This window comes from Sinocyclocheilus rhinocerous, unplaced genomic scaffold (assembly GCF_001515625.1).
Source record: "Sinocyclocheilus rhinocerous isolate Xijiao unplaced genomic scaffold, SAMN03320098_v1.1 scaffold2521, whole genome shotgun sequence".
In the NCBI taxonomy this organism is placed as follows: domain Eukaryota; kingdom Metazoa; phylum Chordata; class Actinopteri; order Cypriniformes; family Cyprinidae; genus Sinocyclocheilus; species Sinocyclocheilus rhinocerous.
In genome coordinates, this window is record NW_015647079.1 from 121,051 (window position 1) to 132,501 (window position 11,451).

The following is an 11,451-nucleotide window of genomic DNA, read 5'->3' on the forward strand; positions in this document are numbered from 1 at the left end:
GAGTATGGGTCACCATACTTGGCCACATGTCACGTCACTTTTCACTTTTTCACTTTTCACTTTTCAATATTACAGCGAGAATAAAAGTTACTCCTTCTTTCTTTGTGTGAACATTTGGGCGGTGTTATGCAAATCTTCGCACATCGTGACGTAGACATGTTGGGGCGTGTTAGAACGAGCCGTTTTAGGTAGGCGTGGTTGACTCTTAACTTTTATAAAGAATATCTCTTTGGATTTGAGACTTTAGTCTTTGCAACTTTACAGATCTTCTTTATGCACCAAGAGCTTGTAACACTCCAAAGAGAAAGGAACAATTGAAATCGCATCATATGACCCCTTTAATGTGTTAATGTGTGTGACTGTGTGTGTGTGTGTGACTGTGTGTGTGTGTGTAAGTAACGTTTAACCAGGAAAATGTGACACCATTAAGGGTAACTGGGACATGAATTTACATTTGATTCATACATTTGAATATATATATATATATTACTCTTGTTTTCAGAACTCCACTGCATACCACTAAAGTCCAGATAGTCTGTTCAGTTTTGTCAATGAAAACGGTATGGCCTGCTAATTGTACTCTTAAAATGTAACAGACTGATGCATTTAACTTAAAAAAAAAAAAAAACATTACATAGTAGTAGCATGACCCCAATCCTGGCATCCCACCACAGTCTCATTAAATCCTGTCTGAAACACTGACCCCAAAACAGCAAAACAACACATCTATGGCATAAACATTTCACAAGTAATCCGCTGTTTGATGAGACAGAGGACACAGCTGAAGCTGACCTACATATTAAAGGAGTGGATTAGAGAACAGCTGCAGATAACAACACAAGCTAGGGCTGGTTAACTGTGTCACAGCTCAAAATTCACTGAATACTCGTTATTTAGAGCGAACAAGAACAGAGGACTGCTGCTTCCTTACTGTTTGAGTTTCCAGTTTAGCCACAGGGCGGAGAGGGAGGCAACAGAGGGAGAGATGGGGGTGTGGCACTGTAAACTACAGGACGAGGACGGGTAAGTGGAAAATCCTGAGTTTTCATGCGGATCAGAGTTTGGCCAATTTCAAGCAGCGCTGTCTCACTTTGGCTCAGAGGTAGGCTAAAACTATGAAATGTAGGAAAGACTCCCCTGGTTATCAGGTCTGAGTTCCGCTGTTTAAGTCGTGATGAGTAAATCCTCAATATGGCTCATGGTCGCGCAGGAGAAAAGGGATTCGGGGAGGATGGATGGACTGAGGGGGAAGGGGAAGAGCAGAGGGTATGAGTAACGTTAGAGAGTAACGGGTGGCCGAGAGCGAGTCAGTCACAACAATTCAGCGCTTCACAGAGAGGAAGCCGAACTAACGTGCTTCATCTGTCACACGGTAGGATTTTTGTTTCACGATTTGTCGTATTTCAACAGGGCGTCAACTTTGGCAGCCGAGACACTTTTGGACAACTGTTGAACCGCTTTAGTGCATCATTCAGCGGCGACTTTAGGGAAACATTTCTTCGAATCTCCTCGGGAAAGGCAACTAAAGTGGAATGAAGTGTTTTATTCATGTTTTCACCACTGGGTGTGTGTGCTGCATGTTTGTAAAGACCGAAGTCGGCAGTGTGTTAAATGTTTTCCGAACACAAATATCCATAAGCAGATGATATTATGTTCGTAACCGGTCTCGTTATCTGTGTTTGGAAGCTAGCAGTGGTATATTTTGATATCTTGTAAGACTACACTTGCAGATTCAGCAGTTCAGTTTAACTGAAAGGAGAAGCGTTTTGTTTTTCCTGAACAATGTGGATACAGTTGTTTCCGTGTCTGCTGTAACTTTTATATGATTTGCAAATTCTTTTAAAATACAGATCATGTCCAAAAAATGTATTGTATAATGTAGACATTTCTTAACGAATGGATGATTTGAAATGGTACTACTCTGGTTACATGCTAGTAACCAAAGTAATGTTTGATACATTTTTGTTGTTAGGATATATCAGGGGTCTCCAAACTCGCTCCTGGAGGGCCGTGTCCTGCAGAGTTCAGCTCCAAATCAACACACCTGCCTGCAAGTGTCTAGTATGCCTAGTAAGAGCTTGATTAGCAGCTTTAGGTGTGTTTAGTTAGGGTTAGAGCTGAACTCTGCAGTACAGTGGCCCTCCTGGACACCCCTGGGACATCCACACAAGTAATATAATTTATGACACACACACATACAGTAGCCTATATGCTATTATTACATGCACAACATTTACTCATTATATTACGTTATATTATACTCATTGTATATGCATAACATTTATGCATAACTAAGTTCAAAGCATTTGAAAACAGATAACCGAGTTTGGAGACCCCTGTCTTATGCACATGAATGGTTTAAAGGGGTCATATGATGCTTTTTTAAAGATCATTATTTGGTGTAACAGAATATGTTGACATACTTTAATGTTCAAAAAACACATTATTTTTCAAATACTGTACATTATTGTAGGTCCTCTATGCCCCGCCTCTCTCAAACGCTTCGTTTTCTACAAAGTCCCTCCTTCCGACAAGCGCAGTCTGCTCTGATTGGCCAGCTGACCCAGTGCATTGTGATTGGCCGAACACCGCAAGCGCTCGTCGGAAATGTAACGGCCCTTATCATAATCGCGAGCGTCATCTTTCAAAATAAATGTAAAGACAGAGCCCAAAAGGGGAACAGAGTCGCGTGACAGACACAATGATGAAGCTGGTATGTGTCGCCTAGAAACACACTAACTGCGGTTACTGAAACCACGCCTTCTTTCTTTGCGTGCACATTTGGGCGGCATTATGCAAATATTTCCATATAGTGTGGTAGATATGTGGGGGCGTGTTAGAATGAGCCGTTTTAGGGGGGCGTGGCAGAGTCTTAACTTTGATAAAGAATATCTTTTTGGTTTTGAGACTTTAGTCTTTGCAACGTCAGGGATCTTATCTATGCACAATCAGCTTGTAACACTCCAAAGAGAAAGGAAAACTTGAAATCGCATCATATGACCCCTTTAAAGCTGCTTCTCACTTGATAAACAGTAACGGGACACTAATGTGGAATGAGACAATCTGACAACTGAAATCAGTAGATGTTTGAGTCAACTTTAAAGTCCAGGTGCAAAGACATTATTTATTCAGTTTGGTCAGTCTGAGCTCTTAATTTAGCTCTCAAGAAAGTGCACCAGGTTGATTAATTTCACTTTGGATCCTAGAGGTTCCAAATATTCACATAAATAGTTGGTTTGGTCTATAAGCTCTTCACAAAATGAAGTTCTCTCTCAGTTTATTCTCTCTGTCTCAGGCAGTATTAAAGGGACAGACACACTCCTGGAGGTTTCTGCCCAGGGGATCCGGGGACGTCAAGAAGTTGCTGTTGTTGTTGCTAGAGGCTTGCAGTCACTTCCACTCCAAGACTGTCCTGCATAGACTTAAAACTTACTCAGTTTATGAATCAGAGTCCCTCACACACACAGTCAAGCCTATATACAAACATTCAACAGACACCTGTCATACACGCATACCATTCATACATACGCCGCCATGGCCAATATTTATCCATACGGCTGCTTCACGCATGCTGTGGTCAGAGGTATCCCAGAATCCTTTGGGAAGTTGGTGGAGGGCGGAGAAGGGTTTCAGACGGACCTCGCCAAGGCCCAGCGTCAGATGGGGGTGCTGACAGGCACGCTGAGGCAGAAGTTGGGGCTGCAGTTGATAGAAATCCCAGCAGTCTCTGAGCTGCCGGAGAGCTGGAGGATCGAAGACGTGGCTGTGATCCAAGGTGACACGGCGCTCATCACACGACCCCTCAAACAGCAGAGACGCGATGAGGTAAGCAGCACACGCAGGGCTGTAGGAGATGCAGAAGTTACTGGGGCTCAGCAGTGTGTTTTCTCCAGGCGGAGGCGGTGAGGCGCGTCCTGAGCGAGCTGAAGCTGACGGTGCTGGAGATGGGCGACGAGGAGGGCGGGTCTGCTGGAGCCACTCTAGAAGGAAGTGATGTCCTCTTCACTGGAAAAGAGTTCTTTGTGGGCATTTCGAAACACACCAATCACCGTGGGGCAGAAGTGTTGGCTGACACCTTCAAGGTGAGCGCTGGGATTCGGTCGGATTGGATCTGTTAGCACCAGCTGATTAGAATGCCGTGAATCATCGTGCACTTTATACATTGTAGATGACACATATTTTTTAATAATGAATTTCATTGCTTTAATGCTTTGAACTGAATGCTTGCTATTTGGTCAGATGATCACAAGGTGCCTCTCTTTTTGGTAACACTTTATTTCGATAGTCCCCTTTAGACGTTCTCCTAACCTTAAGAATGTCAACTAACAGTCATTCGAGTATTAGTACACTGTCTGCTTAGTATCTGCTAACACTTTTATTTGGATGGTGCCCCAACAGACTATAAGTAAGTTTGCAAGTATTTGTAAACATATTCTACTATTCTACCCTAACATAACGGTCTAGTAATACTCTAATGAGAGTTCGTTGACATGTAGTTACTTGTAGTTAGTAGAATGTCTAAAGTGGATTATCGAATCACTGTAAAAGCTTTGCCTGTGTAAAAAAAAACAGCATTGCAGTGCTTGGATGTTGTGACTTGTGAGAGGTTGCTTAAACACTGAAGAGACCAGCCTAGAGCCTATGATATTCTGGTCTGTGGATATGGCTTGGGTCTCCTTTTCAGTGCAAATAGGTAAATCGCAAGTCTGATTGCTTAGAAAGGTAGCAACACCCCTCTCCTCAGAAAGCTGCAGAACTGAAGGCATCATTCACGTTCATAGCATGGGCATCCTAATATTTAATACTCAGGGTTTGCCTTAGGAAGTATTACTAATAACTGGAAATTACTAGGAAAAGGCAAATAACAAAGGTCTGATGCTGCGTGGCTGTGTGTGTTCAGGACTTTGCAGTGTCCACTGTGCCGGTGTGTGGAGGCTCTCGTCTGAAGAACATCTGCTCCATGGGTGGCCCCGATACCATCATCATCAGCAGCAGCGACGGGGCCAAGAAAACACTCCGAGTGAGTGTGTGCTACGTGACATAATCGCTTCATACACGTACATAGATGCATGCAGTCACATTATCAACAAGTACGTCATCAGCTGTGTGTGTGTGTTTTTTGTTTTCGCTCCAGGTGATGGAGCAGCTGACTGACCATCACTATGAGATCTTGTCTGTACCCGAGGATGTCGCTGCTAACTGCATTTACATCCGAGGTCCTGCTAAAGTGGACTACCTCCTGCACCCCACAGCGGAGGAGTGTCCCAACAGTATTCCTGTGAGTAACAGAGGATGCTCAGTAAAAGCAGTCACATCACAGAGAGTAATCAACAACACAAGCCGGTTTTGCTTGTATCATTACAGGTTTGTGTCAAGTTGAGCTTTTGTCATCAGTGGAAAACCATTCTTATAAATCAGTGGTTCTCAATCTTTTTACACCAAGTACCACCATAATGACCAACATTAAAATACAGTAATGTAGTAGGTCTTACTATTCAGCTACAGCTATGCACAGTTAAAAAAAAAAACGAGGCAGTTTTATTCCTAATAAGAATATTTATTATTGTCAGCCACTTTGTAAGTACAGTTTGACCATTAATACTGCACTGTGTTTACATCCAGGTAAATAAAAAGCTTAAATAATAATTAAATTAAAATATATTGTACCTAAAAGTTAAATAAAAACTGTACTATACTTGAAAATGAAAATGTATTGTACTTAACATTTAAGTACAGTACAGTTTTTATTTAACTTTTACATAAAATACATTTTCATTTCATTTTTAAGTCGTCATATTTATTTATATAGCGCTTTACAATACAGATTGTCAAAGCAGCTTTACAGTGTCAAAATAAAATGCAGTTTTTTAATATATAAGTACAGTACAGTTTTTATTTAACTTTTAAGTAAAAAAGTACTTGATAAAAAAATAATAATATTAATAACACAGGCTCTATGTGTAGATAGCTGCAAGTAACAATAACACTGTGTGACCACCAAAGCGTTTTTAGCCAGCTGAAAACACCAGGTGCTCTACTGAAAACCATAGATATGTATACGTAGATGCCTCATTAGCGACTGTTTCTATGGGCCGCTATACGTAAGCCATCCGCTGTATTCGAACGGTCAACTTGACGTCATTCACCATAACAGTAACATAAGTTACCAATGTTTCAAAACTTGTAATATTGATTTAATACATTTAAAAACACAAACCAGCCCATTCTCACCTGTGAAAGGTTAGCCCGTTTCTTCGGGAATTTAAATCCCGGCGGTTTTTACAACCATCAGCTTTGCGGGATTGTGGCATCTTCGAATATTCATTGATTATTATGGTGAATGACTAATTTATTTTGAACTTATTTTATGTATTAGAGAAATCTAATACATCGGCGAGCCACCCAAACCACTGCTCAGCCAAATACAGCAAAATCTAACATATCGAAATCCTCTGACATTTTTCAGCGAGAATGAAAGGTGTTATTATTGTAATATTATGCACTGTAATAATTTCTCACCGGTGAATGAGACATGAGGTAATCTGACAGCGTTGCACTCAACCCTCCACTAACGCCATCTCATTGTGTCGCTGTTTAGCCTCCGGTCTGCTTGTGTTTTGGAGGAGGCGTGGCTTTGGAGAGTAATTATGCAGGGAGGGTGGGACCTTTAAATGTAGTCTTCCATTGAACTAAAGCTTTATAAACACTTTTCATTACAGTTTTGAGAAAATGTTTGGTTGCTTTTTCAAGTGCAAACCAAACAAGCTATTCTGATCATATATTTCTTTCATCAAAAATCACAGCCTTTGCAATTTCATAGTTGCATTAAGCCAAATTACGATTTTGGTTTTATTTCGATAAGCTGTGCAGCCCTACTATCATCAGGGGTCCTCAGGTGTAGATCTGATATACAGTGGGTACAGAAAGTATTCAGACCCCCTTAAATGTTTCACTCTTTGTTATATTGCAGCCATTTGCTAAAATCATTTAAGTTAATTTTTTTTCCTATATGAGTGTCACAGCAGAGGGTCTGAATACTTAGGACCATGTTATATTTCAGTTTTTCTTTTTTAATATATCTGCAAAAATGTCAACAATTCTGTGTTTTTCTGTCAATATGGGGTGCTGTGTGTACATTAATGAGGAAAAAAAATTAACTTAAATGATTTTAGCAAATGGCTGCAATATAACAAAGAGTGAAAAATTTAAGGGGGTCTGAATACTTTCCGTACCCACTGTAGATAGACAAACAACGGTAACACTTTAAACATTCTGCTGACTATCAGTAACTCTGCAACTCCATGTCAGCTAGCTGTCATAGACTGTCTGCTTCATATCTGCTAACACTTTATTTTGATGGACGATCAGCTGACTATAAGTAACTTTGCAAGTACATGTCAACTTATTCTACTAACAGTAACCCTAACCTACTGTAAGAGTCTACTTATACTGTAATGAGAGTTAGCTGTATTTGCAAAGTTACTTATAGTTCGTGGAATGTCTATTGGCTTGTCTTTCCTGTTAAACTAGATGCTAGTGTCAGGAAAAATTTGAGTAAATGAAAATCCGCTTCGGCTGGCAGTTGTGTCTGCTGGCATGTAATAGAAGAAACAGATCAAACTAAAGAAAGCTGCTTTTCTCATGGCTGATTATATGATAGGATGGCAGAAGCTGTGTTTGTTATATTTGCTGCTTCTCTGTTTCAGACCTTCCAGCGTTTGACAGACTACACCCTGCTGCCCACCGCCTGCAGCGAAGCCTCCAGACTCGGGGCGGCGCTGTCCTCCCTTTGCCTACTGATCAACAAGAAACCCAACTATTGAGACACTCAAGTACAATCATTGCATAATCATATTTACTTTGTTTTCTTATGCATTCACTTCAGTCTGAGGTTTTAGGGGCAGAAATGGCCCAGTTAGAACTGGTTTGCTGTTGTCTGCAACTATCCATATGTTTCTCTTATGCTTTAATTCCCAAGCTCAGCTGCAGGTTTGTTTGCATTTTCAGAATGGACACACATTATGAGAGTAAATTAATAAATGGCCTTGAAATAAACAACCTTCTCTCACAGTGAAACTGAGGGGTTAAAGTGATGGTTCACCCCAAAAATTAATTATGTTGCTCTTTACTCCTGAGGTGTTTTTTGTTCGAATTCAGGGCTTCTCCATTCTGGACCTCAAGCTCCAGCCTTGACCAAACTCGCCAGCCTCTAACTTTTTTAGCAGTCCTGAAGACCTCGATCAGCTTGTTCGTGTGTGCTTGATCAGGGTTGTGGACCTTGAGGGCCAGAGCTGAGAACCCCTGCTCGAATGACTTACAAGATGTGTAGTTTCATGGCTTCTGTAGGTTTATTCTGCTATTTAAGGTTGTCACGTGCAATGATTTAATATCTTTTCCGCCCAATTAAGATGGGCATGTTAGTGAATAAATCAGATTATATAGATATCTGTAGTGTGGCACAAGCACAAAACCAGTTTATTTCTCATGAAGGTGTCCGGGAAGAGATGGGTTTGGGTCATTGATTTTTACTGTACTTATCTAACCCTAATCAAAGCCCACATATTAACCTGTGAGAACATCATTGCATGTTCAGACCACAACATGTTAACCCGTGGGAATGTGAAATAGGTTGTGGCTTGCTTTTGTCAAGGTAACAGCATCCTTACTGTATGTTGTGGTGTCACTCTAATGTGTTTTTCAATTGTTACGTTACTGATATAATAGTAATGCAAAAAGTACTATTGTTTTTTTTTTCCATTTAGGTCAAATACCTTTTAAAAGTAATTAGATTAACTAAATTTCTATTAAAGCAATGCAGTGAATGAGAATTGTTTGCTCTCCCAGTGGTTAAATCATAGAAAAGAAAAGAAAACAATGCATTCATCTCCAAAAAGGCTCAGATGTAAGATAAATAATTTTGATATGTATTATTACAATAAAAATTTTAATTAAAAAAATTGAAAGACATGCATCACTGGTGAATTGGAAACAATAAATTGCCCACAGGTTTGAGTGAGTGTGTGAATGTGTGTGTGAGGCCTGCAGTGGATGGGCCGTCTGTCCATGTGTCTCCTCACCTGTGGCCCGAGACGGTACAAAGGATAAGCGTTTTGGAAAATGCATGGATAATTCTGATAAAAATATGAATTAATTTCAGTTTTTGACTAATGTATGGATATTATGTAAACTCAGAAAAACAGAAGGCTTTTGTGGCAATGAAGCCATCTTTTTTGACCAGATGTTAGAGGAGAGGCTTCAGTATGCTAAAAAAAAAATTTTGACAGCCTGTCCACAAATCATTGCCATTGAATATAGCTCACACCAAAATAAATATTTAGTCTATTAAAAAAATTAAATAATCTACTCATTTCCTGGTTACCAACATTGTTTAAAATCTTTTATGTTTCACAGAAGAAAAAAATCATACAGGTTTGGAATGAAGTGACCTATTTTGGGGTCAACTACCCCTTGCCTCCCTGCCAGTGTACTGCTGCGTTACACTTTTTGCTAACCTGCTAAAGAATGACATAAATGAACCATATTCATATGTTGATGTACCAAAAGAATTTGCTTGGTAACTATCATCATCTAGAACCATAGAAGCACATTTTTTGGACATTCACCATGGTAGTGCTATGGTGCTCTTGAAATAGCTACCATGAAAATACCATGGGACATAAAACAGCTTGATATCAATTTGACGTGAAATATTGGTCAAGACTTGATCAAGATGCTGTAACATAATTTTACGTTCAGTTTGCACGGCAATTTCTTTCAGTGGTCATTGGGTGAAAATAGGAAGTTAATGCCACACTGAAATTTAATGTATATGTAGGCCAATATGTTTGACGTTCAGTTTACATCAAATCAACGTCATGTCAAGTTTTTGACGTCAGTTTGATTTGCATATTTGACCTTTCTTTTCAACATCAGTTGGCTGTCCACTTATGATCTTATGTAGGTTTTGTCCTTCACTCTTATCTTTGCTAATCTGACTTAATTGCCCGTCAAAGAAAGACCTAAACAAATCTCCCTACAGGCCAAAATCACAGGGGAATCAGTAGTTCAGCTTTTTCCATTTCTATCTAATCTGGAGGCTGGTTCGAGTGTATCGAATAAAATGCCCTTCTATAGAGTTTATTTGTTATATCAGCAACCAGACTGGCTTTAACTAGGGTGACCATGCGTGATCTTTTTCCCGGACACGTCCTGGCCTGGATTTCTATATTGTGTAAAATATCCAGGTTTTGGCTTTTTGTAAACCCGCGAGAGCTCGAGAGCAGATGCTCCTTACATGCTTTCGAATCTCTCTCGCGGTACTCTGATGTCATACGCCGATCGATATGCGCAGTGCTGCTCCAAGTACAACACACCTAATATGTGTGCGTATTTGCATCGCTTTGACCGTTCTCTGTAGATCCCACCTTCTCACACGCCACGATTGGTCGATTATGTACAATGCCTGCATGTTATTTCTCAAACTACTTTTCGATCATTACCTTCAGCAAGTATGAGAACAGGAAAACAAAGCCAAAACCTAGATATTTTAGGCACAGTGTTGCCAGACGTACGATAATTATCGTATTTGTACCATAATTTTGACCTCTGTACGATGTACAATCAATAATACCATAATGTACGATAATTTCAGAATTTTGTGACACCAAATGATCGTTGTAATCATAGGGCTTCTATACTCCTTGATCTAGCTGTGTGGGTCCTTCTTTACGTGCACCTTCATGATTGTGAGGAGACTTGAATGTGTTACGCATGTCTTACATCTCATCTCACGTCTTCTCGACCAATCATCGTGGAGAATGACTCTCTCACGAGCACAAGTAAACGTTCCTGCCGCACTTAGGTCCGTTTTTTTTTTTTCAAAGCTGAGGTTGATAGTTTAGCAATAAAGTATTGAAAATGAGTGCTGTAAAGGATAAATAGCTGTAACATCTAGATAAATAGCTGTATTCTGAACGTTTCACTTGTGTACGATAATTTTCTTCCAAATACGACAATTTTGAACTTCTGGTACGATACTTGGACATTTCCAATCTGGCAACACTGTTTAGGCAACATAGAAATCCTGGCCAGGAAGTGTCGGGGAAAAAGGGCACGTAGGGTCACCCTACTTTAACAGGCCACACCACAGAGTTCACCAGATCTTTATCATTAAACACCACATCATGTATACCTCATATCATAATAGATCATAAATACACACAAGGGATAATGAACAACTAAACTAGAAAGAGGTATTGATGATATGTAACCAAGGGAACCATGAAAAACCGGACATAAAACACACGAAAAGGAAATAACCACTGAAGAACAAAATACAAACTGAAGGTCTGAGTTAACTTTCAAAATAACGAGTCCATAGGAAAAGATTTCACAGGACAAGTATAGGCAGTATTATAGTATAGAGGAGGGTGATAATTAATGTAATTACTT

The 11,451-nt window shown here is 40.0% G+C and overlaps 1 protein-coding gene across 5 annotated transcripts; it reads left to right on the top strand.

Moving 5' to 3' along the window:
- The first annotated feature begins 771 nt into the window (after nucleotides 1–771).
- On the top strand, nucleotides 772–9,273 carry LOC107708732 (N(G),N(G)-dimethylarginine dimethylaminohydrolase 2-like). 5 transcript variants are annotated; one of them, XM_016513028.1, is made up of 6 exons: nucleotides 772–1,023; nucleotides 3,296–3,825; nucleotides 3,894–4,082; nucleotides 4,901–5,020; nucleotides 5,135–5,278; nucleotides 7,707–9,273. In XM_016513028.1, the coding sequence occupies exons 2-6, from the start codon at nucleotides 3,535–3,537 to the stop codon at nucleotides 7,821–7,823; spliced, it is 861 nt and encodes a 286-aa protein (XP_016368514.1). In that variant the 5' UTR covers nucleotides 772–1,023; nucleotides 3,296–3,534; the 3' UTR covers nucleotides 7,824–9,273. The 5 variants fall into 5 exon arrangements, with proteins under 5 accessions (XP_016368514.1, XP_016368518.1, XP_016368515.1 ...); XM_016513032.1 differs by having other exon boundaries at nucleotides 3,300–3,825; XM_016513029.1 differs by lacking the exon at nucleotides 772–1,023 and adding an exon at nucleotides 1,031–1,102.
- The last annotated feature ends 2,178 nt before the right edge of the window (nucleotides 9,274–11,451 follow it).